Here is a 27,933-nt window from a genome sequence, read left to right on the forward strand (position 1 = left end):
TGGCTCTTTATTACAACAAAGTCTGTAGCTGAGAATGCACAACCAAGAACTCTCCAGATGAAAGGCTACAGATTCCATCAGTCAAGTTAAATTGTGTTGATTTGAAAGTAACTATACTAAAATTGAGTACTCAAAGTTCAAGAGCATATTTATTCTTTTAAAAATGATATATAATTTTGAAACTCTACAGCGAACTGAAACAGAGTGAACTGAAAAGGCTCAAAGGAAGGCTCTTCTTACCTCAATAAAGAGAACTGAGAACCTCAAATAAAGCTTTTCTTATCTGAGCTAGTTCATGAATTCTGACTGGCTGTAATTCTTCATTAACATATGCACCCAACTAACTAAACTAGGGTATACTGGGATTTTCAAATTTGTATCACAGTAAATTCTCATCTCGATTCATGATAGAAGACAAAATCGATCATTTCCCGCTATTACACAGACTCATCAGCACCCATCTACACAATGAGAACACCAAGCAACATGGAGAGATTTTTCAGGCACAAAACAGGAAAAGAAGTGGATGATAAAATACCATTCTGTTAGCTGCCACTACCGAGTACCTCGCTAAATGTGTTTTATAATTACATATATTTTCTTAAAGTCACAGGAGTGTCCCATCTCTCAGGTGTGAAGACTGAGGCTAGGCAAAGCTAATTTGCCCAGATCATACTTATGAGAAAGACAGAGCCAGGTTCCACCCCAGGTATCTCTGGACTTAAAACATGGACTGTTCCTATCAAACCCTCTCTGCCAATACATGACAGCATGGGGCTCCATCTGCCGCCAACTGACACAGACAGGTTATACAATATTTCTAACTAGAAATTCTGGGAAGAAAATGAACTTTTCATTTATACTGTTTATAAAGCAAAAAGTATTAAAGTATAGGTCAGGTGAGCTAAGAATTATAATTAACAATAACTAAAACCATGTTAATCTTTGGACGAAGAGCCAAGCTCAGATTTTGATTAAATGAAAAAAAAAACAGAGGAGTATGTTACTTCTCAAGACTGCTTAAAGATGTCTGCCAACTACTCTTATAGACTGAATAGTTAAAAACTTTATAAAAATCTTAGTTTTTATTTCAGAGCACAATTACTCAATGTGTACATCTATGATGCAGAAAAAATATATTTAATCATTTTCCATATCAATCTGATCACAGGAAAATATATTTTCCAGTAGGGTCACTTTTGTTTCAACTCAAAAACCCTAAACATTATCAAATATTCTTTTAAATATATAGTTTTTTTCAGTTCAGATAGTGGGTCTAAGGGACAGTAATGTAAGAAAATAAGTCAAGAAAAAATGTCATGAAAAGAAACTTTAATACAGCAATTGAAAAAGTTTGGTGTTGATCCTTCACCTGATATGTTAAATATATTAAATTGAAGATAAATGGTTCAAAAATTCATTTAGAATAAAAATGATAATTAAATCAAATGATGGTATGCTGATAAAAAGTTGAGAAGTAATTAGTAAGTAGGGCATTGGCCAGCACAAGCCAGTAGCAGAAAGCTAGAAACACCCCCCTACACACACACCCTCTTACCAAGGGTGTTTTCCTAACTTGAGAGTTTTCCTTAAGTCTCATGACTGACAGTCAGAATCGGGAAGAGGAGTTCTATGAGGACACGTTAACTAATTAGAGGATGTTAAGTGAGGTTGTTTCTTCTATGTAGATTCTCTTTTTCTAGGAATTCCTTAGAATTAGGGGTGTGTGCTGGTAGGAAATAATATATATTGCAATACGTATTATAATAAAGAGGCTTTCTTATCAAAATGAAGTTTTGGACTCTTGCTCCACAAATAATATGAATAGGGAACAGAGGAGAAGGGAATTTTACATATGAAAAACACTAGAATGTAAAATCCAAGATGGCAGGCGTTTTTATCTGTTTGGTTCTCTGGAACAGGACTGGCAAATTACGGCTCTGAGACAAAATTTAGCCTGCCACATTTGGTAAATGAAGCTTTACTGGCACACAGCCCATCTGGTTATGTGTTGTCTATGGCTGCTTTTGTGCTGCCATGGCAGAATTAAATACCTGCCGTAGAAACATGTTGGCTCACAATGCCAAAAATATTGACTACCTGACCCTTTACTGACAGTTTGCCAACCCCTGATCTAGAGGATGCCTAGAACCAACAATGGTGCCTGGTAGATAATAGACTGTAAAATATCTTGCCTAATAAAATAAACACAAACAATTACTATTTGCATAAGAAAAAATAATATGAAAGAAAATTCGAAGGGCCACAGGTTTAAGAATAAGACGAATGCATATCAAGGGAAAACATGCATTATAGAAAATCCCCAGAAAAGCAGACTGTACTTTATTAACAGTAATGTGCTTTGGACATATTTGTTTCCAAAAGGGGAAAGATTAGAATATCTACTATAAGTTCGACTATGGAGTCCAAGTAGAATCATCATAGTTATTTAAAAAAAAAATACAATTGTATATCTTGAAAACCTTTGACAACTTCTTTACTATTTACAGAATGAAGTCTCTCACAGGTCATTCACAAAGTGCTTTATAACAATTTTTCCAGTGCTATCTTCTAGAACATTCTCTCTCAAATTCACTGACATTATTTCTTACCCAATCATGCACATTTTGGGGAGTATCTTCCTTTCACATATTCTCTTCCTGGAAAGAATATCTTCCTAGAACATCACAAGCACACATCCTCTATTTTCTTCAAAGCACAGATCAAGTTCCACTGCTTCACTAAGGGTTTACCATAGCATATCCCATAACCAATTTCCTCGAAATCACTATGGCACATGTACAGAGTTCTTCTGGCACCTGGTATAGATTCTTTTAAGGACATACTTCTCAATCACACTTTAAGTCCTTTAAAACCAAATATAAAATCTTATACATTCATAAGCCCAGCCTCTATTTCACTATATCATTTTGTATCTTACTTTTTAAATACTTTACATTACATCACAATCATATTCCTATGTAATTAGAAAGCCTCAGGAAACTTAGGAACAACTATGAAGCTCAGCATGTCCTTACTGTTTTAGGTCTAATACAGTCATGCCGCAGCTTACATGGATAGTCACAGGTTCATTCATTCCTTTATGGAGGAAGCTTTACTGAGCAATACCTATGGGTTAGGTCCTAGAAATATAAAAGTAAATACATAAAATAAAACGTGTTTTTTCTGCCAAATGAAATGACAATTTTTTGGCTTCACCTTCCTGAAAGTAGTAGCATTTGTGATTTAAATTAAAAAGTTATTATTGGTGCTTAAATCAGGAGGAAATGCAGTATGTATGAAGTGAAAACTGACTTTAGGATAATGAAATTGTGAATAAAGGGTTCTGGATAGGGATCAGTTAACTTTAATGTTGAGTAACATACAAGATGATGACTGAAGAAAACATAGGCAGTACATTCTTGAACATTAGCATTAGTAACTTTTTTCTGGATGTCTCCCCAGGCAACGGAAACAAAAGCAAAAATGAACAAGTGGGATTATGTCAAAATAAAAAGCTTCTGGACAGCAATGGAAAGCATCAACAAAATGAAAAGTCAACCTATTGTATAAGAGAATATATTTGCAAATGATACACCCAATAAAGGGTTAATGTCCAAAATATATAAAGAACCCATACAACTCAACAAAAAAATCAAATAATCTGATTTTAAAATGGGCAGAATATCTGATGAGGCATTTCTCCAAAGACATACAGATGGCCAAGAGGCACATGAAAAGGTGTTCAGCACCGCAATCATCAGGGAGATGCAAGTCAACATCACAATATTATTTCCTCACACCTCTTGGAATCGCTATTATCAAAAAAACAAGAAATAATAAGTGTTTGCAAGGATGTGGTAAAAAGGAAATCCTCATGCACTGTTGGTAGGAATGTAAACTGGTGCAGTCACTATGGAAAACAGCATAGTTTCCTCAAGAAATTAAGAATAAAACTACCATATAATCTAGCAATTCCACTTCTGAGTATGTATCCAAAGAAAATGAAAACACTAACTTGAAAAGACATATGCACCTCTGTGTTTACTGCAGCATTATTTACAAAACCCAAAGTATGGAAGCATCCTAAGTGTCCATCAATAGATGAATGGATAAAGAAGATGTGCTACATATATACAATGGAGTATTATTCAACCATTAGAAATGAAATGTTGCCATTGGTGACAATATGGATGGACCTTGACTGTTTTATGCTAAGCGAAATAAGTTAGAGAAAGACCAATACCATACGATTTCACTTTTAGGTGGGCTTTAAAAAACAAAACAGAACAAAATCAGGTTCTTAGATATAGAGAATAGACTGGTAGTTGCCAGAGGACAGGAGGCTACTAGATAGTGAAATGGATGAAGGGAGTCGAAAGGTACAAGCTTCCAGTTATAAAATAAGTAAATCATGGGGATATAGCATGCAACAAGGGGAACATAGACAATAATACATTACTAACTTTATGTGGTGAGAGATGGTAATAGATTTATTATGGTGAGCATTTTGTAATGTTTATAGATGTCGAATCACTATGTTGTACAACTGAGACTATTATAATATTATATATCAACTATACTTCAACAAGAAAGAGAAATAAATACCGATTCAAACTGGTACATACACAAGTAAATCTCACTTGTGATGAGTTACATTCCTAAGGCATGTGAATAATGGGAAGCTACAATCCATGCATTTTACCTTTTGAGATCATTTAAAATTGTATTTTTTAAGGGAAATGAAGGCAAGGGCCACTTTGTAAACAACTAGGATTGTTTAACTGAAAGTTCTTTGAAGGAATTTCAATGTTTCTCCAGAGTTTAAAAATAAAAAAAGAAGAGAAGGAGGGAAAAGTGAAAGCAGCTACAATTCTGTGAATATAACACCACCCCAAAATTCAGGGTGAATTTCACAGCTTGGTAGAATGTAACACTAATATTCAAGCCTCATATTCCAGCAGAGCTCTGGTAAATCAAAGTTTCAGCCTCTAGACATTGCATAAAGCATTTTTTCCCAAAGAGATGAAATCTGGACATACTACATTTAGGAACATCTACCAGGAAAGTAATACAATTATTCAATTATTCAAGTAGTTCAAATATTCAATTAAAAAAATTAGACAATCTGATCATATGTTTTTAAGTGGTCTTACAACTGTCTCTTACAACACACTAGATGCTTATAATCCCTTGGCAACTATTTAAACTATGCTCTAAATTCTGTCACTGGTCTAAGGCTACCATCCAGTTTCCCCCTTGCTTCTCCCAGTCTAAAGGAAGTTAAAGTAAAAAATAAATACATAAAATGATAATGAGAAAAAAGAAGTTCAAAATAAGATGCCAAAGAGTTCATAAATATATTTCCCTGGGTAACTGTTAGACAGGTATGTAAGAGATGATGCATTTAAGATTCAAAAAGTTACATGTGTGCAGGTTAATGCTTAGGAGAAGGTGGCCACTCACTTTACTTACTGAGGATAAAGATGTATCAGCCACTAATTGCAAAATCAATTCACACTACTTGAAATATTAACAAAAAAAAACCCAACAACAATAGTTCTTGCACAGAAAAAGAAAAAGCAGAATAAAAGAAACTCATATAACATTTGAAGTTTTAAAAGATATATGTTCTCTAAAGTAATGAAGTCATATTAAACAAACAAAAGAAAATATTGACATTTGGGAGTGTGGAGATTGGAGGAAAGGAATCACAAGCCCAAGTAGTAGGAAATAAATCTTGCCTAACTTTTTAAAATTTCAAATGTAACCACAAAAATCTTTTACAATTAAAGAATGAAATAAACACAGAAATGAGTTTAATTTGAATCATTACCTAAGTTATCCAGACAATTTTTATTGGATACATTTCTTTTCCCCCCAGAATATTGTTTTAAGCTCACTCGTAACTTTTCAAATTCAGCTGGAGTTCTGACTCCAAAGTCTATTATCAATTTAGGACAAAGTGAAATGTTTGCACACATGTAATGAACAATAAAATTATTAGGATAATTTAAATGCTCTATTTCTTCATCAGTCTAAATGCTTTCTGTGAAGATGATATATGTGTATGAAGGAAGCAGTAGTTGCCCCAACTGAAAATATATCTATTAAGCATATGCTAAATCCTCACCAGTCTATATCTGAGAAGAAATGAAGATAAAACACTGCACATAATGATCAATGAAAAACCTCCAAGATACATTACCTGCCGCCTCGAGCACTGAAAGGCACTACATGGATTCCCAGAGGCCCTCCATCGTTGGGGACTTGTACGAGCTTTACCATATCACTGTGAGACAATGATGAATGAGCAGCATGAACGTGTACTGTAAACAAACCAAAACCGAAACAAAACAAAACAAAAAACCGCAACAATACAGACACACAACAAACAATAGAAGAAAACAAAACAAAAATCCTACCAAGCACACACGCATAGACATACACATTCTGGAATATAAGCATGGTGATGAAGCAACATTAAACACTACATACCTGAACACTAGTCTGATGGCATGGAGGGAGAGCAATCATCAAAAATAACTACATTAAAAATGAGACAGAACCATGTCTCTCTGACCACATTCTTCTGTGCAATACAAGTACACATTCTGCAAGTCAAATCTCTAGACATCTACTGAAAATTTTCCATCCCAATATCTATTTCAAGGACTACGAGAATGAACTTAATAAAGCTGTTTTGGCAGCATAGTGCTTTAGAATTTGCTAAGTGCTCCTACATAAGTCACATTATAGACACTTCCAATAATCCAGTCAGGCCAAAGTTTTTGCCTGTGTAAACGACACTCCAGATACGATCCAACTATCCTTACATCCCACTGTTCCACAACAATGAAAAGTCTCCATGTCCTAAACTGCTGTGCACACTTCAAGTGCAGGGTATGAAATTCCTTTACCCAGGCTGAAAGATACCCACTAAAAATCAAGTAATTTTCACAAAAGTGTTTGCAGTTGAACTTAAAGTCATAAAACTACATGTAAGTAACATAGTTACTTCTATTACGTAACTAAACTACTTTGCTATTAATATAATAAGCCCTAGTTTGATGAAAATTGATGTCATTCAGAGAACATACATTTTCTAAACCATTTAAATAATATTTCCTTTCTTTGTATATTTTTCTGTGCATGTGTGTGTGTGTGTGTGTGTGTGTGTGTGTGTGTGTGTGTGTGTTGCATAGAAATCTAAGCAGTAGTTACCTAACAATCAATAGTTGGCAACAGTATTTCAATTAAATATCTAGTTTAAGCAACCTGAACAGCCATATATGATTACCAATGGATTTGACAAAGATCACAGTATTGACTTCATATAATGGAAAATGCCAATTCTTCAACTGCATTTCTTAAAAAAAAACCTGAGGTTATCCTATATGCTTTTAATGTCCTGGTTATAAAATACAAAGAATAAATAAAATTAAAGATAGAGACATCAAGCAAATTAACTTAAAACAGAAATTATATATGTAGATTTAATCACTATACTAATTAGATCAAAATAAAAATTTGCCATACTGCCAAAATATTTGCTAATAAATTCTATTTTAGTGAATTTTAATTTTTTTCTGTTTACACAGAATTTTGTAACATCCTATTTTAGATACTGTTAATACCATTTTAACACATACTTAATCATCTGTTGGTCAATTAAGAATAGTATGGTAAACTTTAATAATTTATTCTACATTCTTTCTAGAAACAACCAGGACATAGCAAGTATTTCTTATATGTAAATTGAGAGTTCTGGTTGCTGTATATCCAAATATCATTTGATTCTAGAACCTGTTTAATTTCACTGAGAAGGTTCTTAGAGCCCTCCTTTGGGAGACCAACAGAAGAAAGAATTAAGAGTTTAGATGTTAATATTTAGAACCACCCCCAAACCTTTATGAAAAGTAAAAAAAAAAAAAAAAATTCATAATGATGGCCCACCCTGTGCTAAACTATCAAGGGAGAGTTCCTGAGAATACCTTCCATTTAAATATGCCAATATTTAAGATAATTGTAAAGTTGTGATGATGTAGGAAAGTTTTTCCTTATCCTTTTATACTTAAAATCATGATCAACATCCCCAACCTATGACCTCCAAGTGTGTATCAAACATCCTGATTCTGTTTTTTTGAATCAAAAAAATCTATACTAAAATAACTAATGCTTACATAATCCAACTAGTTTTCCAAGTAAGTATGTCTGCAATATTTTTTTAGTTTAACAAAGTTGAAGAACAAACAAATGATCCAACATTGACATACAAAGCAGTCTGAAAACAGTTTAATTGCTGTTAACGTAACACACACTTCCAATCAAATACTATTTGACATTACAATTTAATAGTATTTGCCAAGACATGGAACTCAGGACAGGCGCATGTGAATTTCCATGCTATTCTTCTCACATTGGGTAGTTCACTCAACAGATATAAGATGCTCTTTGGAAAATGGAGCAATGCAAGGCATGTTTTAAGCACGAACATTCTGCATGCCATAAGCTTTCGGAACACTTGCTGCTATCAGTGTATGACACGTTTAGTAGAAATCATCAGTAACTTACTCCAGAGAAAAGCTAGGTATGTTCTCCAAACCAGTGTCAGCATGCCCAACGGGTTCAACGCGGCCGTTGTCTTCTTCTCCCCCATCCTCATCCTAGAGACGGCACAACACAAAGAGAAGCACACTCAGTGTCAGGTTTGTTTCTGTATTTTGAAAGGAAACTGGATAAAACTGGAACCTAATGGGCATTAGGAGCATGTTAAGTAGCCCTTTCCTCTAGGGAGGATCACCTTCAGTGATAAGATGGGCATGTGTATATGAAAAGCTGCACTTTAAAGCAATAGTCCCCTGAGTTAGCATATCCCAGTGAACAAGATACCACTGCAGTAAGGAAAGAAATAATTAGAACATCTACTTATGCTAACTTACCTTCATCACTTTCACTTTTTGGTGTATGCTTTTGGAAGTAATTATATATAACTGTAATGTTAGAATATATTAATAAATAATGTACATGGTACTACGAATGCATATTTAAAATTTTTCCTAACCAAACAGGTGACACCTGCTGGCCTCCTCCCTGTCTCCGACCCGCAGATTAAGGAGGCAACGCGATGAGATATCGAAGACCTGAACAGACCAGCCAGGGGACTCAAGGCGTAACAGCTCAAGAGCCATGCCAAGAAGGCACTCCTCATATTTACTGAGTAAATGAACATCTGAAGAATTCTGAGTAGGGGGTTCAGCACATGATCATCATCTATCTTTGAGTCCTGGGACACCGAAACCATGTGAGGGTGGTCGTGAGCTGTAGGGACTTTTTATGGCTTTAATCCTTCTATCCTTGACCAAACATCAGAGAAGTAGGGGAGACAATCAAGTCACAAATCTTCATACATTTGATTTCTATATTACTTGATTTATATATTAAGCCCATTAATCACACAGACACCATTATAAACTTTACAGACGATCAGACTCTTCAAAGTCCTATTTGTCAGTGCCACGTCCCTACTTAAAACAGTTTTTCAAAATGAGTGTGCAGTAAGTACGATCCTAAACTGACATCCTTCATCCTGTGAAATCTAACATAAAAACTGGCTTAGCCTACACCGACTGACTGATTACTTAGAGATAGCTGTAAAGGCTTTAAGAGCTTAGCTGTAAAGAAGCACCTCTGCTTCGATTGCGAAGGACCACACACAGGGAATGTCACAAGCAGTAATACAAGCTGCCCCATTCCACCTTTTACAAAGGCAGTATTTTGTAAAAATTGTGTTCCAACAACACATTGTACAAACTGGGTAATACAATGGTCTGCCATTTCTACATGTGGAAAAAATGTGAACGTTCAGAGAAATAAATACAATGCCACCAAAGAACAGGCCTTCCTTCATCAGGGTGCTCACGTCTCCATCAAGGAGCTCACTAGCAGACAACTGGCTCTTCAGGATCATGTGAGTGGTGACAGAAATGCGTGCCTGATATCAATGGCCTTGTGAACCAAATGAGAATATTTTTTAAAAACTCAGAATCTCCAAACAGTGGCTAAAAGGCTCATGTGTGCTTCACCTTGGATCCAAAGCATCTGGCACCTAGTGGTACTCTGTAAATGTTTTGCTGGTGAACACAGAATCATCCCTAGGAATGTCTGAGGTAATAAGCTTCCAAATAACTAAATAAAATTTACTTAATCTATTTTTTGAAAATGTATGTGTATTGTATATGTGTGTGTGTGCATGTGTAAGTGTGCATGTATATATTTATATATGTTATTAAGTATGACCGTTCTACCATAATTTGATAAGTGATTTTATATGTGAACTTATTAAACCACCTATATCAGAGGCTACCACTAGAGAAATTTTTACATTTTTCACCATGAATCTGAGAGACTCATAGTTGAAATTTATGTGCCATCAATGAAGATATCAATCAAGAAAATGATAAGCAAAGGTTATAGGTCAGTGTCACACCACACTCTAAATTACTGAAGCAATATTAAGGCAAGGCAGAGCAGTTGGTAATGCCCACCTGACATTTCCTCTGAGGCGCTACCAAAATGAGAAGCTGAATGCACCACGTACTCCTTATGAGGTGTAGATACGCTCCGGGTGTTCCTCAGTGGTGGAGCACTGCAAGGAGCCAAGCTACCTAACACTGATGATCCTGTGTTTTGAGAAACTCTGCTGTGCACTTCTAGTCACTATCTCTTCTATGTACCAGCACATGTCACATGTCAAAGTTTACCCGGGATCTTGAACCTAAGATCCATATTTTGAATGCAAACAAGAACTCCCAAAATTATGCTCTTCCATGGGGAGTGGAGACAGGGATGATGGCAAAGTGATTGTTTATAAATCAGATCGAAACACAAAGATAATCTTTCACATTAAAGGCATTTTGTTTCAGGTTTCATCAATAATTGGAGCACGACTGAAATGCCACCATGACGTACAACTGGATGAAACACCTATGTTGCACTCTGAAACAGCTCCATAAATGAAGTACCCAAAACTACGGTGAGAAAACAGTAACTGGTAAATTACACATCCATCATTCCCTCAGTGGCCATTATCAGGCCCCCAGAGGCAGGCAGAATATTATTTCATGCAGCAGGGTATGGTGTTCAGTTTAGACTGCAACATTCACTGTCCTCAGGCTGAGCTGCAATGACTGTGGGAACCACAACTTAGAATTTTCCAACTTCTGGATGTCTAAATATCAGCTTCCATATTGTTTTATTTTGTTTTATGCTCTTAAAAAGCTGTGACTGAACACAGTTTCTTTTACCAAGAGTTATACAATGAATTCCATTACAACCATAGCCAATGAAGCTTGTTTATTATTATATATTAAATTGATATTGAAGGCCTAGCACTAATTTAAACTACAGAGTGCTAAAAAAACTCCAGGTGAGTCAATGTACTTCTCCTTTCCCTTCTCTCCATGCTCTAGCAGAGTGTAGTGGTTCAGAGCTTGGGTTCAAGAATTAAACACACCTGGCTGTGAATACCAACTCTACCATTTGCCAATTTTATACACTTAAGCAAGATATATACTCTCTTGTATATTTTTATTTATTTCTATATTTTGAAAGGAAACTGGATAAAACTGGAACCTAATGGGCATTAGGAGCATGTTAAGTAGCCCTTTCCTCTAGGGAGGATCACCTTCAGTGTAAAGTATGAAAATATCTTCGTCTTAAGACTACTGAGAATAAGTAAAATAATCCATGTAACAATAACAACATAGTTCCTGACACACAGTAATTGCTCAATAAATGTTAGCTGTTATTGAAAAGTGAAATAAGTAATAAGCACATGACATATAAACCATACCTTAACAAAAGTTTTAAGGTAATGTCACACAACTATAAGATATTTTAAGAATGCATATCATCCCTTCATACCTAGTGCCCTGCAATACAATATTAAACATATTACCTACTCAATTAAATACAAAATGAATCATCAATATTTTAGATACTTGCACAAAACCTAGTATTTGTTGTGCTCTGCTGTATACAAAGTACTTTCATTGTAAAATGCCTTTGGAATGAGAAAATACAATACGTATATGTATAAACAACTAAATGCTATATCCAATCAAGTAAATGGCAGGAGAAGGAAAACACGATGGGTTTCTGGCTAAGGAAATTTTCAAAGAGAAAATAGAATTGTGAAGGGTCTATGATTTTACCCTACTTGAAAGTCCCTAAGTCAGTCTGCCAGATCTTCATGAACACTTGAACAACAACAGAGACTCCTGGGTCAGAGACAAAGGGCAGTTTATTACAGCAACAGCAGTAGCCAGAGCATCATTCTTTTATGAACTGGTTTCTCAAGCTAAAATACTCATAGGTGATGGGAAGAGGGCCAGGGGACACTGGCACACACAGAAGAAAGTTGAGCTTTAGGAACCTGAATCTCTTAAATAGGCAGTAAGCATGCCTGCTCACTGTGGCAATAGGAGAGACTACACTGATCTCCAAAGGCTGTTTGCTGTGCACACACCCTCCAAAGGACAGTCCGAACAAAAACCTCTATACTCAGGATATACAAACATGCAAGAGAACCATGGAGCATTATCTCCCAATGACAGTGTTTAATCTAAGTATTGCCAAATGGTGCCACCTGTATGATTGATTACTAGCAAACTAAAATTAGGAATACCATTAGCAGATGCTCTATGATAACAATGTCTTATTAACACTAACATTAAATCTACTAGATGAAAGAGTCATACCTTCCACATCAAGGTTAAAAGTATTGTTCAGTGTAGAACTCTATGCCCAACCAAACAAAATGATTGAGTGTGAAAACTGCAAAAAAAAAAAAACCTTCACACATGCCAAATCTTTACTTCCCATGGACCCTTTCATATGAATCTATTTTTGGAAGTACACCAGCAAATCCAGGAAATTCATTAAAACAATGGACAGAACACAAAGAGAGTCCCAGAATAAAGTGAAAAGATAGCCCAAAGAAACAGAAACTAGTTCAAATTAGAGAAGCAAGACCAACAGATATGGGAAGTCAATCTCCATAAGAAAAGAGAAATTAATAACTGGCACGGTATTTCAGAACATTTGGAAAATAATTTTGACAGATCCAGTAGAGAATAGTTGGGGTAATGGAGGGGAGGGTGGGAATTAAAAATACAGAGAAAAAAAATATTTTTTTTAAAGTAAAAGCAATTGTCTTCATGAACAACAAAAGAAAATGTGTACGAGAGGAAATTTCATCAGATTAGCTATCTGGTTATGCAGTGACCAGCTCTTACACTGTCATATAATGTAACACTTACTATCAATTTTACCTGAACTTTTGATGGAATACTGAGAGGAGGGGGACATGGAAAGTGAAACGGGCGTGACAGAAAAAACTCTCATCTTTCATAAGGATGAGTCAATAGATGTCAATCACTGGTGGCCAGGAAAGAGCAACATAAACATTTTATGCAAAAGAAGAAAGTAAATAAAAGAACAAACATCTGCATAAATAGAAAGGTGGTGCCTCTACAGAGAGGGACAGGGGTAACTAGGAGGGTAGAAACAGAGACTGCTGGGTTTTTTATTCAGTCTTCTAGTATTATGTATTTTCATTCTGACTACATATTGAAATGCCCACCAGGGTGAAGGGGCTCTTTAAGGCCAACTAAACGTGCAGACTCTCAAGACCCCCACAGGCCAGTGAATCAGATTTACTAGCCGGGCAATCTGCCAGCAAAGCAGCCTCCCACTTCAGTCCTTGGGGGGAGGAGTCCGCACAGCTGTCCAGGGGCTCTTTTTGTGGGTCCCCTGTTGGCAGCTCAGGAAAAGGAAAGAGATGCCCATCAGCTGGCAGCAAGTACTACCCTGGCTTAAAAGCCTCCCACCACAAAGAAGCCCACATCTCCTATAATAAAGACACCACAGGCATAGATGCTTGTCAGATATTTATAGTGTTTCCAGTATAGATGCAATTTACTAACCAGAGGTCACCTGGGCCATACAAAGGCAGTGGATAGAAACTTTACCAGGTTTCCAGAAAAAGCAGTCAAAACAGAAAGTTTAAATTCTCATGCAGAAGAGGGAAAAAATTTTGTTAACCCTTTTCCTACCATAGTATACTGACCTAAGCAAATTGTTCAAAAAGATAGAGTCAAAAGAGAGAAAAGAATGAGAGAAAGTGAGTATTTGACAAGGTTGTATGAGAAGGATGAGTTTTAGTTCAAGTTAGAAATTCTTATTAGACAAGTGTTGATAAAGGCACTATGTGACCTATTTGTTATCTCCTTCTAGGAAAAATTAATAATCTCATTTCCTTCCATATTGCTAATAAAATAATGGCTACACCTTGACTGAAAAAACCCTTACAGGACCAATGGATGGTCCATTCTAACATCACAAGCAATCACATGAACTACGTATTTTAAGAAAAATACATTTCGCTAAACTCATAATTATCTTTTTAACTTAAAAAAAGTTATACAGAGAAGTAGGGGGGTATTAAGATTAGCATGCATGGGGGGGTAGGAGAAAAGGGAGGGCTCTACAACACAGAGAAGGCAAGTAGTGATTCTACAACACTTTGCTATGCTGATGGACAGTGACTGTAAAGGGGTTTATAGGGGAGACCTGGTATAGGGGAGAGCCTAGAAAACATAATACTCGTCATGTAAGTGTAGATTAGTGATACCAAAAACAAAAAAAAAACAAAACAAAAAACAAAAAAAAAAGGGCAGTTCCTGTGTGGTAACCTCCAATGAGTTCTACACAAGGGTATAAAGGGCATATAAAAGTGTAGGCAAAGGGTCTGTTTGCGTTTATACAGAGGATCAAAGCCTAATTGGGCTACCCCGAAAATGAACTAAGATACAACATGAAAGAGAACTTCCAACATCAGCACTCTCTGGAAGACTCATGCCAGAAGATGATCATCAAAAAACCCCAACAAAGATCCATGCACTGCTACAGCTGTAGATGCACTCATCCCACCAGCTCCTGGACTTGCCATGGGAATGAAGGAGATATCTAAGCTGGCCTGTGCATACAGTAAAACAAATCTGACTGGATCTATACTGTTGGAACTCAACCAAGAATTAGGAGAAGTGCAAATTGTAGCGCTCCAAAATCTTACAACTACAGACTATTTACTGTTAAAAGAACATAAGGGATGTGAACATTCCCCAGGAATGGGTTGTTTTAATTTGTCTGATTTCTCTCAGACTGTTCAAGTTCAGTTGGACAATATCCACCATATCATAGATGTTTTCACAAATGCCTAAGGTGCCTAACTGGTTTTCTTGGTGTCACTGGAGATGGCTGGTAATTTCAGATATGCTTTGGTTATGTAACTATACTCCTATTATGTTAATGTGTGTGCGCAATTTAAGTAGTAGCTTAAAACCTATACATGCTGAAGTTACTCTACAAGAAGATATGTCAAAGAAATAATCAATCTTACCATGTTTTCTTCCGCCTGCTATTTCTATAGCTTTTCTTCTTCCTTCCTAATTACAACCCTTAAATAGAATTCGTGCCTCATATCAAATTTACCGAGTATCATAATTCTTCCAAGTGGTAAAGATACCTCAAGACAAATGCTGGGCATAGAAGCTACAGGGCATAAATATGCAAAGAAATAAAAAGCTAACCTTTTCAAACAATAAGGCTTCTCTCTCACTTACCAACTTTACATTTCCCTGTATGGCCCCGGAAGATGACTGGTTAGCCAGAGACGGGTAAGGTTCCTCAAGGGAGGAACAACCTAAGACAGGCACAGTTGCAGGGGGGTCATCAGGTGAGAAATTGGGGATCAACAGAGGTGAGGCTTAGAACCTCACCCCCCCGTTCTGAGAGAAATCTTCTGCATACATGGATGTTTTATTGCCCTGGTCTAGCTTGGATTAACACATAGTCTGCAGTAACACACCTGATCATCTACATTTGCTCTCTTACAACACTAAACTATTTTTCTACCTTTATCTTGTATCTACCTACCACTTCAGCACTTTATTAAAAATAATAATAATAAAGAGAGAAATGTGGTATCCACATATAAATCAAGTATAAAAGCCAAATGAGTATTCATATTTGAACTGTTTATAGTTCATAATGCATGAGCAAAACCAAAAGTTTCTGTGATGACTGCCCTTGTACTGTTTACTATGTAACTTATTCACTATGTAAGAATTTGTTCTCCATGTAAGAACTTGTTTGTTATGCCTCAGAAGATTGGAGACTGACGAAAATTAGGCTTGGGGTGGATTAACGATTGTGCATTGAGCATTGACTCCCATATACAGAATTTTATTGTTGTGAACAACCATTTGATCAATAAATATGAGAGATGCCCTCACAAAAAAAAAAAAAAAGGAAAAAAAAAGTACAGACTTCCAATGGTAAAATAAATAAGTAACTGGGATGTAATGTATAGCATAAGGAATATAGTCAAGATATTGTAACAGCTTGGTAGGGTGATAGCTGAAACCTAGAATTGTCATGTATATAAATGTTTTATCACTGTGTTGTACACCTGAAACTAATGTAATGTAATACTGTGCGTCAACTACCCTTAAATAAAAAATAATTATCTACCAAAAAAAAAAAAAAGTTATACAGTTGTATTTCTTCGCACTTGCATACTAAGAATCTTTTCTACATTCACAGATTTTTAAATATATATATATATCCTAAATACATACATATATATATTTATCTCCCCCAAAACATGAGATGCTACTGCAGAGAAGTACAGATTTTGTCATTCAACCACTTAAAAACTGAATCCTGCCTCCATTACCCACCATATGAAACAGGAGGACACATTCTGTAACTGCCGTATTTATAAAAGAAGAAAAACAGAAGCAACACGCTCTGCTTTCAGGAACATTGACACAATTTCACCTGGAAACCAGTCACCTGCATGCTTATCTTGAAACTCTGAGTTCCAGGGAACTAAATATTCTGAATAGTTATTACTGGAAAGAAAAGTCTACAATTTTATGAAAGTTTATCATTTTCAAAACATTTTATATAAGCTAAGGCTACAGCTGCCTCCTTAAATCCCCCACGTACCTATCTTTGATGTTTACATTCAGGATGTACAAAAGGAAATCAAAGTTCTGAGGGTAGTTGTTAAACAAATTCACAATATTTTTCCTCAAGTGTTTTTATTATTATTCTCAACAATGAAATATGTTAATTGATTCAATTATATTGCTAAAAAAAGACTCAACTTCATGGTCTTTTTTTTCTTTTTTTGATAATAATTTTTTATTGAAGGGTAGTTGACACACAGTATTACATTAGTTTCAGGTGTATAACACAGTGATTCAACATTCATATACATGATAATTCTAGGTACCAGCTATCACCATACCAAGTTGTTAAAATAATTTGACTATATTCCTTATGCTATACATTACATCCCGGTTACTTATTTATTTTACAATTGGAAGTGTGTACTTTTTTTTTTCTTTGTGAGGGCATCTCTCATATTTATTGATCAAATGGTTGTTAACAACAATAAAATTCTGTATAGGGGAGTAAATATTCAATGCACAATCATTAATCCATCCCAAGCCTAATTTTCATCAGTCTCCAATCTTCTGAAGCATAACGAACAAGTTCTTACATGGAGAACAAATTCTTACATAGTGAATACGTTACATGGTGAACAGTACAAGGGCAGTCATCACAGAAACTTTCGATTTTGCTTATGCATTATGAACTATAAACAGTCAGTTCAAATATGAATACTCATTTGATTTTTATACTTGATTTATATGTGGATACCACATTTCCCTCTTTATTATTATTATTTTTTATAAAATGCTGAAGTGATAGGTAGATACAAGATAAAGGTAGAAAAATAGTTTAGTGTTGTAAGAGAGCAAATGTAGATGATCAGGTGTGTTACTGCAGACTATGTGTTAATCCAAGCTAGACAAGGGCAATAAAACATCCACGTGTTCAGAGGATTTCTCTCAGAACAGGGGGTGTGAGGTTCTAAGCCTCACCCCTGTTCATCCCCAATTTCTCACCTGATGACCCCCCTGCTACTGTGGCTGTCTTAGGTTGTTCCTCCCTTGAGGAATCTTACCCGTCTCTGGCTAACCAGTCATCTTCCGGGTCCATACAGGGAAATGTAAAGTTGGTAAGTGAGAGAGAAGCCTTATTGTTTGAAAAGGTTAGCTTTTTATTTCTTTGCATATTTATGCCCTGTGGCTTCTATGCCCAGCATTTGTCTTGAGGTATCTTTACCACTTGGAAGAATTATGATACTCAGTAAATTCGATAAGAGGCACGAATTCTATTTAAGGGTTGTAATTAGGAAGGAAGAAGAAAAGCTATAGAAGTAGCAGGCAGAAGAAAACATGGTAAGATTGATTATTTCTTTGACATATCTTCTTGTAGAGTAACTTCAGCATGTATAGGTTTTAAGCTACTACTTAAATTGCACACACACACATTAACATAATAGGAGTACAGTTACATAACCAAAGCATACCTGTAATTACCAGCCATCTCCAGTGAAACCAAGAAAACCAGTTAGGCACCTTAGGCATTTGTGAAAACTTATCTATGATATGGTGGATATTGTCCAACTGAACTTGAACAGTCTGAGAGAAATCAGACAAATTAAAACAACCCATTCCTGGGGAATGTTCACATCCCTTATGTTCTTTTAACAGTAAATAGTCTGTAGTTGTAAGATTTTGGAGAACTACAATTTGCACTTCTCCTAATTCTTGGATGAGTTCCAACAGTATAGATCCAGTCAAATTTCTTGTTTCACTGTATGCACAGGAAAGCTTAAATATCTCTTTCTTCATTCCCATGGCAAGTCCAGGAGCTGGTGGGATGAGTGCATCAACACCTGTAGCAGTGCGTGGATCTTTGTTGGGGTTTTTTGATGATCATCTTCTGGCATGAGTCTTCCAGAGAGTGCTGATGTTGGAAGTTCTTTTTCATATCGTATCTTAGTTCATTTTCGGGGTAGCCCAATTAGGCTTTGTTCCTCTGTATAAACACAAACAGACCCTTTGCCTACACTTTTATATGCCTTTATATCCCTGTGTAGAACTCATTGGAGGTCACCACACAGGAACTACATTTTTTTTTTTTTGGTATCATTAATCTACACTTACATGACGAATATTATCTTTACTAGGCTCTCCTCTATACCAGGTCCGCCCTATAAAACCCTTTACAGTCACTGTCCGTCAGCATAGCAAAATGTTGTAGAATCACTACTTGCCTTCTCTGTGTTGTACAGCCCTCCCCTTTCTCCCACCCCCCCATGCATGCTAATCTTAATACCTCCCTTCTTCTTCCCCCCCTTCTACCTCCCTTCCCACCCATCCTCCCCAGTCCCTTTCCCTTTGGTACCTGTTAGTCCATTCTTGAGTTCTGTGATTCTGCTGCTGTTTTTTTCCTTCAGTTTTTCCTTTGTTCTTATATTCCACAGATGAGTGAAATCATTTGGTATTTCTCTTTCTCCGCTTGGCTTGTTTCACTGAGCATAATACCCTCCAGCTCCATCCATGTTGCTGCAAATGGTAGGATTTGCCCTTTTCTAATGGCTGAGTAGTATTCCATTGTGTATATGTACCACATCTTCCTTATCCATTCATCTATCGAAGGACATTTAGGCTGCTTCCAATTCTTGGCTATTGTAAATAGTGCTGCAATAAACACTGGAGTGCAGTGGTCTTCTTCAAACTTGATTGCTGCATTTTTAGGGTAAATTCCTAGGAGTGCAAATCCTGGGTCAAAAGGTAAGTCTGTTTTGAGCATTTTGATGTACCTCCATACTGTTTCCACAATGGTTGAACTAATTTACATTCCCACCAGCAGTGTAGGAAGATTCCCCTTTCTCCACAGTCTCACCAACATTTGATGTTGTTTGTCTTTTGGATGGCAGCCATCCTTACTGGTGTGAGGTGATACCTGATTGTAGTTTTAATCAGCATTTCTCTGATAATTAGTGATGTGGAGCATCTTTTCATGTGTCTGTTGGCCATCTGTATTTCTTTTTTGGGGAACTGTCTGTTCAGTTCCTCTGCCCATTTTTTAATTGGGTTACTTGTTTTTTGTTTGTTGAGGCGTGTGAGCTCTTTATATATTCTGGACGTCAAGCCTTTATCGGATGTGTCATTTTCAAATATATTCTCCCATACTGTAGGGTTCCTTTTTGTTCTATTGATGTTGTCTTTTGCTGTACAGAAGCTTTTCAGCTTAATATAGTCCCACTTGTTCATTTTTGCAGTTGTTTTCCTTGCCCGGGGAAATATGTTCAAGAAGAGGTCACTCATGTTTATATATAAGAGGTTTTTGCCTATGTTTTCTTCCAAGAGTTTTAAGGTTTCGTGACTTACATTCAGGTCTTTGACCCATTTTGAGTTCACTTTTGTATATGGGGTTAGACAATGGTCCAGTTTCATTCTCCTACATGTAGTTGTCCAGTTTTGCCAGCATCATCTGTTGAAGAGACTGTCATTGCACCATTGTATGTCCATGGCTCCTTTATCAAATATTAATTGACCATATATGTCTGGGTTAATGACTGGATTCTCTAGTCTGTCCCATTGGTCTGTAGCTCTGTTCTTGTGCCAGTACCAAGTTGTCTTGCTTACTATGGCTTTATAGTAGAGCTTGAAGTAGGGGAGTGAGAACCCCCTACTTTATTCTTCTTTCTCAGGATTGCTTTGGCTATTCGGGGTCTTTGGTGTTTCCCTATGAATTTTTGAATTATTTGTTCCAGTTCATTGAAGAATGTTGCTGGTAGTTTCATAGGGATTGCATCAAATCTGTATATTGCTTTGGGCAGGATGGCCATTTTGACGATATTAATTCTTCCTAGCCATGAGCATGGGATGAGTTTCCATCTGTTACTGTCCCCTTTAATTTCTCTTAAGAGTGACTTGTAGTTTTCAGAGTATAAGTCTTTCAATTCTTTGGTTAGGTTTATTCCTAGGTATTTTATTTTTTTTGATGCAATTGTGGATGGAGTTGTTTTCCTGATTTCTCTTTCTGTTGGTTCATTGTTAGTGTATAGGAAAGCCACAGATTTCTGTGTGTTGATTTTATATCCTGCAACTTTGCTGTATTCTGATATCAGCTCTAGTAGTTTTGGGGTGGGGTCTTTAGGGTTTTTTATGTACAGTATCATGTCATCTGCAAATAGTGACAGTTTAACTTCTTCTTTACCAATCTAGATTCCTTGTATTTTTTTGTTTTGTCTGATTGCCATGGCTAGGACCTCCAGTACTATGTTAAATAACAGTGGGGAGAGTGGGCATCCCTGTCTAGTTCCCGGTCTCAGACGAAATGCTTTCAGCTTCTTGCTCTTCAATATAATTTTAGCTGTGGGTTTATCAAAGATGGCCTTTATTATGTTGAGGTACTTGCCCTCTATTCCCATTTTGCTGAGAGTTTTTATCATGAATGGATGTTGAACTTTGTCAAATGCTTTTTCAGCATCTATGGAGATGATCATGTGTTTTTTGTCTTTCTTTTTGTTGATGTGGTGGATGATGTTGATGGACTTTCGAATGTTGTACCATCCTTGCATCCCTGGGATGAATCCCACTTGGTCATGGTGTATGATCCTTTTGATGTATTTTTGAATTCGGTTTGGTAATATTTTGTTGAGTATTTTTGCATCTACGTTCATCAGGGATATTGGTCTGTAGTTTTCTTTTTTGGTGGGGTCTTTGCCTGGTTTTGGTATTAGGGTGATGTTAGCTTCATAGAATGAGTTTGGGAGTATCCCCTCCTCTTCTATTTTTGGAAAACTTTAAGGAGAATGGGTATTATGTCTTCCCTGTATGTCTGATAAAATTCCGAGGTAAATCCATCTGGCCCGGGGACTTTGTTCTTTGGTAGTTTTTTGATTACCACTTCAATTTCGTTGCTGGTAATTGGTCTGTTTAGATTTTCTGTTTCTTTCTGGGTCAATCTTGGAAGGTCATATTTTTCTAGGAAGTTGTCCATTTCTCCTAGGTTTCCCAGCTTGTTAGCATATAGGTTTTCATAGTATTCTCTAATAATTCTTTGTATTTCTGTGGGGTGGTCGTGATTTTTCCTTTCTCGTTTCTTATACTGTTGATTTGTGTTGACTCTCTTTTCCTCTTAATAAGTCTAGCTAGAGGCTTATCTATTTTGTTTATTTTCTCGAAGAACCCGCTCTTGGTTTCATTGATTTTTGCTATTGTTTTATTCTTCTCAATTGTATTTATTTCTTCTCTAATCTTTATTATGTCCCTCCTTCTGCTGACCTTAGGCCTCATTTGTTCTTCTTTTTCCGATTTCGGTAATTGTGACATTAGACCATTCATTTGGGATTGTTCTTCCTTTTTTAAATATGCTTGGAGTGCTATATACTTTCCTCTTAAGACTGCTTTTGCTGTGTCCCACAGAAGTTGGGGCTTAGTGTTGTTGTTGTCATTTGTTTCCATATATTGCTTGATCTCCATTTTGATTTGGTCATTGATCCATTGATTATTTAGGAGCGTGTTGTTAAGCCTCCATGTGTTTGTGAGCCTTTTTGTTTTCTTTGTACAGTTTATTTCTAGTTTTATGCCTTTGTGGTCTGAAAAGTTGGTTGGCAGAATTTCAATCTTTTGGAATTTTCTGAGGCTCTTTTTGTGGCCTAGTATGTGGTCTATTCTGGAGAATGTTCCATGTGCACTTGAGAAGAATGTGTATCCTGTTGCTTTTGGATGTAGAGTTCTGTAGATGTCTATTAGGTCCATCTGCTCTACTGTGTTGTTCAGTGCTTCCGTGTCCTTACTTATTTTCTGCCCGGTGGATCTATCCTTTGGGGTGAGTGGTGTGTTGAAGTCTCCTAGAATGAATGCATTGCAGTCTATTTCCCCCTTTAGTTCTGTTAGTATTTGTTTCACATATGCTGGTGCTCCTGTGTTGGGTGCATATATATTTAGAATGGTTATATCCTCTTGTTGGACTGAGCCCTTTATCATTATGTAGTGTCCTTCTTTATCTCTTGTTACTTTCTTTGTTTTGAAGTCTATTTTGTCTGATATTAGTACTGCAACCCCTGCTTTCTTCTCGCTGTTGTTTGCCTGAAATATGTTTATCCATCCCTTGACTTTTAGTCTGTACATGTCTTTGGGTTTGAGGTGAGTTTTTTGTAAGCAGCATATAGATGGGTCTTGCTTTTTTATCCATTCTATTATTCTGTGTCTTTTGATTGGTGCATTCACTCCATTAACATTTAGGGTGACTATTGTAAGATATGTACTTATTGCCATTGCAGGCTTTAAATTCGTGGTTACCAAAGGTTCAAGGTTAGCCTCTTTAGTATCTTACTGCCTAACTTAGCTCGCTTATTGAGCTGCTATATACAATGTCTGGAGATTATTTTCTTCTCTCCCTTCTTATTCCTCCTCCTTGATTCTTCATATGTTGGGTGTTTTGTGCTGTGCTCTTTCTAGGAGTGCTCCCATCTAGAGCAGTCCCTGTAAGATGTCCTGTAGAGGTGCTTTGTGGGAAGCAAATTTCCTCAGCTTTTGTTTGTCTGGGAATTGTTTAATCCCACCATCATATTTAAATGATAGTCGTGCTGGATACAGTATCCTTGGTTCAAGGCCCTTCTGTTTCATTGCATTAAATATATCATGCCATTGTCTTCTGGCCTGTAGGGTTTCTGTTAAGAAGTCTGATGTTAGCCTGATGGGTTTTCCTTTATAGGTAACCTTTTTCTCTCTAGCTGCCTTTAAAACTCTTTCCTTGTCCTTGATCTTTGCCATTTTAATTATTATGTGTCTTGGTGTTGTCCTCCTTGGATCCTTTCTGTTGGGGGTTCTGTGTATTTCCGTGGTCTGTTCGATTATTTCCTCCCCCAGTTTGGGGAAGTTTTCAGCAATTATTTCTTCCAAGATACTTTCCATCCCTTTTCCTCTCTCTTCTCCTTCTTGTACCCCTATAATACGGATATTGTTCCTTTTGGATTGGTCACACAGTTCTCTTAATATTGGTTCATTCCTGGAGATCCTTTTATCTCTCTCTATGTCAGCTTTTATGCATTCCTGTTCTCTGGTTCCTATTCCATCAATGGCCTCTTGCATCCTATCCATTCTGCTTATAAACCCTTCCAGAGTTTGTTTCATTTCTGTAATCTCCTTTCTGGCATCTGTGATCTCCCTCCGGACTTCATCCCATATCTCTTGTGTATTTCTCTGCATCTCTGTCAGCATGTTTATGATTCTTATTTTGAATTCTTTTTCAGGAAGACTGGTTAGGTCTGTCTCCTTCTCTGGTGTTGTCTCTGTGATCTTTGTCTGCCTGTAGCTTTGCCTTTTCATGGTGATAGGAATAGTTTGCAGAGCTGGGACGAGTGATGGCTGGAAGAACTTCCCTTCTTGTTGGTTTGTGGCCCTCCTTTCCTGGGAGAACAGCGGCCTCTAGTGGCTTGTGCTGCGCAGCTGCGCGCAGACAGGGTTTCTGCTTCCTGCCCGGCTGCTATGGAGTTAATCTCCGCTGTTGCTGTGGGCGTGGCCTGGCTCGGGCAGCTACTCCAAAATGGTGGAGTCGCGTTGGAGCAGGAGCGGCTGGGAGGCTATTTATCTCCGTAAGGGGCCTCCCTGCTCCCTGCAGCCCAGGGATTAGGGTGCCCAGAGATCCCCGGATTCCTTACCTCTGGATTAAGTGTCCCTGCCCTGCCCCTTTTATACTTCCAAAAGGCACCCACCAAAACAAAACAACAAGCACCAAAAAATTTTTTTTAATTAATTAAATAAATAAATAAATAAATAATGGCTGCTCGTTTTTCATTATTCTCCAGCACCAGCCTCAGGCATCTGCTCACCGGTCTTGCTGCCCTGTTTCCCTAGTATTGGGGTCCCTATCCCTTTAAGACTTCCACAAAGCGCGTGCCAAAACAAAACAGCAAAAAAAAAAATAAAGAAAAAAAAATGGCCGCTCGCTTTTCTTATGTCCTCTGGCCAGGCCTCCAGTTCCCTCTCACCGTTCTTGCTGCCCTGTTTCCCTAGTATCCAGGGCCCCGTGCACGCACTGTGTCTGCACTCTGGCCCGGATGGCTGGGGCTGGGTGTTCGGCAGTCCTGGGCTCCGTCTCCCTACCGCTCTGCCTATTCTTCTCCCGCTGGGAGCTGGGGGAAGGGGTGCTCGGGTCCCGCCGGGCAGGGGCTTGTATCTTACCCCCAATACGAGGCACTGGGTTCTCGTAGGTGTGGATGTGGTCTGGATGTTGTCCTGTGTCCTCTGGTCTTTATTCTAGGAAGAGTTGTCTTTGTTATATTTTCGTAGATATATGTAGTTTTGGGAGGAGATTTCCGCTGCTCTACTCACACCGCCATCTTGGCTCCTCCTCTTCATGGTCTTTTTCACACTTTTTAGAGTGTCTCCAAGGTTTTACAAACTTAATTAGAGACATGTTAACTAATGATGAGCTATAGAATCCCAGAGAAAATATTTATTTGGATGTTGACAGCATGAATTAAACCACTTTGGGGGAGAATTACATTTGGTGGAAAATAATTCCAAGGGGAGTCTGTTTCCAAGTCCCCTAAGTATTACAAATAGGATTCCAGAAGGCCTTTGTGTAAATGCTGCCACTACTTGATTAATTGGTCAAATCACCAGGGAAAAGCAATTTACCACCGTACATGGAAAAGAATTGAAAACATCTGTGGGTGGGAGATCTCACAACTGAAGATGATAAATCTATAGCAAACTTATACACAAATAAAATCAGGAAATTTGTAACCTAACTTTACTTCATCATCATTATATTCCATTAGAGTAAAAACATTTATGGGGGGAAAAAAATCCTAATTAAAACACTTTTAAGGATATATAATACTAGAAAATTTAAAAAGACCTTTTCAAATAAAAATATCTTCTGTCTTATAACGGGAAATTAATAGCTGTTTTAAGTGCAATGCAGTTCATTACAAACTGTGTTCCACAGAACCCAGGGCTCAACCCCAAAAAATGTTAGATTATATGAAGAATTAGTCAATACCTGCGATGTTGAACATTAAATGTGAGCCCATCCTTTCAACCAGATTCCTAACATTCTCACCTCAGCTAACACCAGTCAAGTGGAAGAGCAAACATAGAATTTAAGGCAGTCTGTGAAATTGCCATTTACCACAGAAATGAAACATTTCCTGTCTTCCAACATACACAACAGGACTCCACACAACCCAAGGCAAGAGAGGATTAGTTAAAAGAACAACAGATGGCACTGATTTATGAAAGCTATCTAACTACAGAGAACAACAAGATGTATGTATCTTTGCACCTGTTACATGCAGAGTGTAATCTCAAAATTAACTTCCAAAATGTAAGTCTGTTTCTTGTAGATTATTAAAACTTTAGGGCATGGAGGGATCTGATAGGAAGATACCTAGTCCAATATCCAGTCATATACTGGAATCTCTTGCAGTTTCTCTTGCATGTTTCCTGCACTCCACAAAACACAAAGGAAGCTGTTCACACCCATGCTAAGAATCTCTGAATTCAGCAGCTAACTCCAGCACACAACAGGCATCACCTGCCTAACTCCCATCTATGTTCATCCCAACAGACCACCACCCAGTATCCGTTACCACTCTCACAATTACTGAGGCCACTTGTTTTGGCTGAGAATTCTTCAGTTACTCTACTACACACCAGTGGCCAAGAGGCCACTCACAAGGTGACATGACTTTAATCATTCTAATCAACCTGGATCCAGACAGGGCTTGCTTACCAGAATAACCCTTTTGTTTTATTTTGAACATTGCTGAAAAAATACTTTGACCTAGGGATTGCTGAAATTTATGGTACTTAAATCAGTAAGAAACAAAAAAAATCTAAAATATTTCTTGCTAGAGATAAATGCAAATCACTTCTTAAAAAGGCAACAAACTTACACATTTTGAAATTGTAGAGAAAATGAAAGTTCCTGGGGTCAGGATTCTCATCTGGCCCTGGTCGGCTTACTCACTACACATGTGTGGGCAATACATAATTAATGACTCTATATAAAGAACTCCACTCAGTGCTCTGGGCTGCATGGCTGCAGAAGAGCAGAGACTGGAGTGATGGCAGCACCAAGGACAGAGACCAAGATGACTGCAGGGGTAGAGAGGCCCAGAGGCAGAAACCACCTGGATGCAAGTGGACCTGCTCTGAGGTGGACAGGATTCTAGTGACTGAACTGCCACCATGGAAATAAAGCTGGGGATAAACCCTTTCACCCCAAGAATGTTCCACTGTCATTTTTTGGTTTCACTGAATCCAGAGTGAACTTGCCTGGGGCTGAAATCCATTGGCAAGACAGAAATGTATAATAAAATAAAAATGGTAATTGCTAGTACAGATTGAGGACTTAGAATATGTCAGGTATTAATGAATCCACTTGCTTAGACCTCACTACAACCTCAGTTTAATCCTCAACAAAAACCTTAAACATATTTCAATAAACAAAACATATGGGTTTTTCTTTGAATCAAGTATGTGCAAAGTTTTTTTTCCAAACATAACTGAGCAACACAGCCATATGACAAGTTCCCAATGATCTGAGCACAATGTAGTTTGGATAACAGCATTGTGTTGTTGACATACAAAATACTTGTTAATAAGGTTTACTGAACAATCTGTGTGAAATTCTATCTAGGATTGTGCTGGATCCACACAGCATGAGAAGAGAACAAGTGAACTAACCTAGCACATGTGCATCTGCCACATCTATAAGCATCTCACCAAGGCCTGTGTTCTTATCTGAATAAAAGGAATAACTTCACCTCAGAAGCTTACTGTGATGGACTCATGGGAATCATTATATGCAAGCCACTTACATATAAAAATAAAATGTTTAGGGAAAAGAGAACTGATTTTACTAAACACTTAGAACATGACAAACTGTATATACTTTCATTTAATCTCACAACAAGGT

The 27,933-nt window shown here is 37.2% G+C and overlaps 1 protein-coding gene across 27 annotated transcripts in view; it reads right to left on the bottom strand.

The window, feature by feature from the left end:
- PARD3 (par-3 family cell polarity regulator) overlaps positions 1 to 27,933 on the bottom strand; it is an 815,317-nt gene that overhangs the window by 284,187 nt on the left and 503,197 nt on the right. For 25 of the 27 annotated variants that reach the window (XM_057498383.1, XM_057498384.1, XM_057498380.1 and 22 more), the window contains 2 exons: positions 8,575 to 8,666; positions 6,209 to 6,292 (listed from right to left, as the gene is read on the bottom strand). In XM_057498383.1, the coding sequence (XP_057354366.1) occupies positions 6,209 to 6,292; positions 8,575 to 8,666 (176 nt within the window). The remainder of the gene's footprint in view (positions 1 to 6,208; positions 6,293 to 8,574; positions 8,667 to 27,933) is intronic. The other 2 variants (XM_057498381.1, XM_057498371.1) reach the window with 1 other exon arrangement.

Source organism: Manis pentadactyla, chromosome 3 (genome assembly GCF_030020395.1).
Source record: "Manis pentadactyla isolate mManPen7 chromosome 3, mManPen7.hap1, whole genome shotgun sequence".
Taxonomy (NCBI): Eukaryota; Metazoa; Chordata; class Mammalia; order Pholidota; family Manidae; genus Manis; species Manis pentadactyla.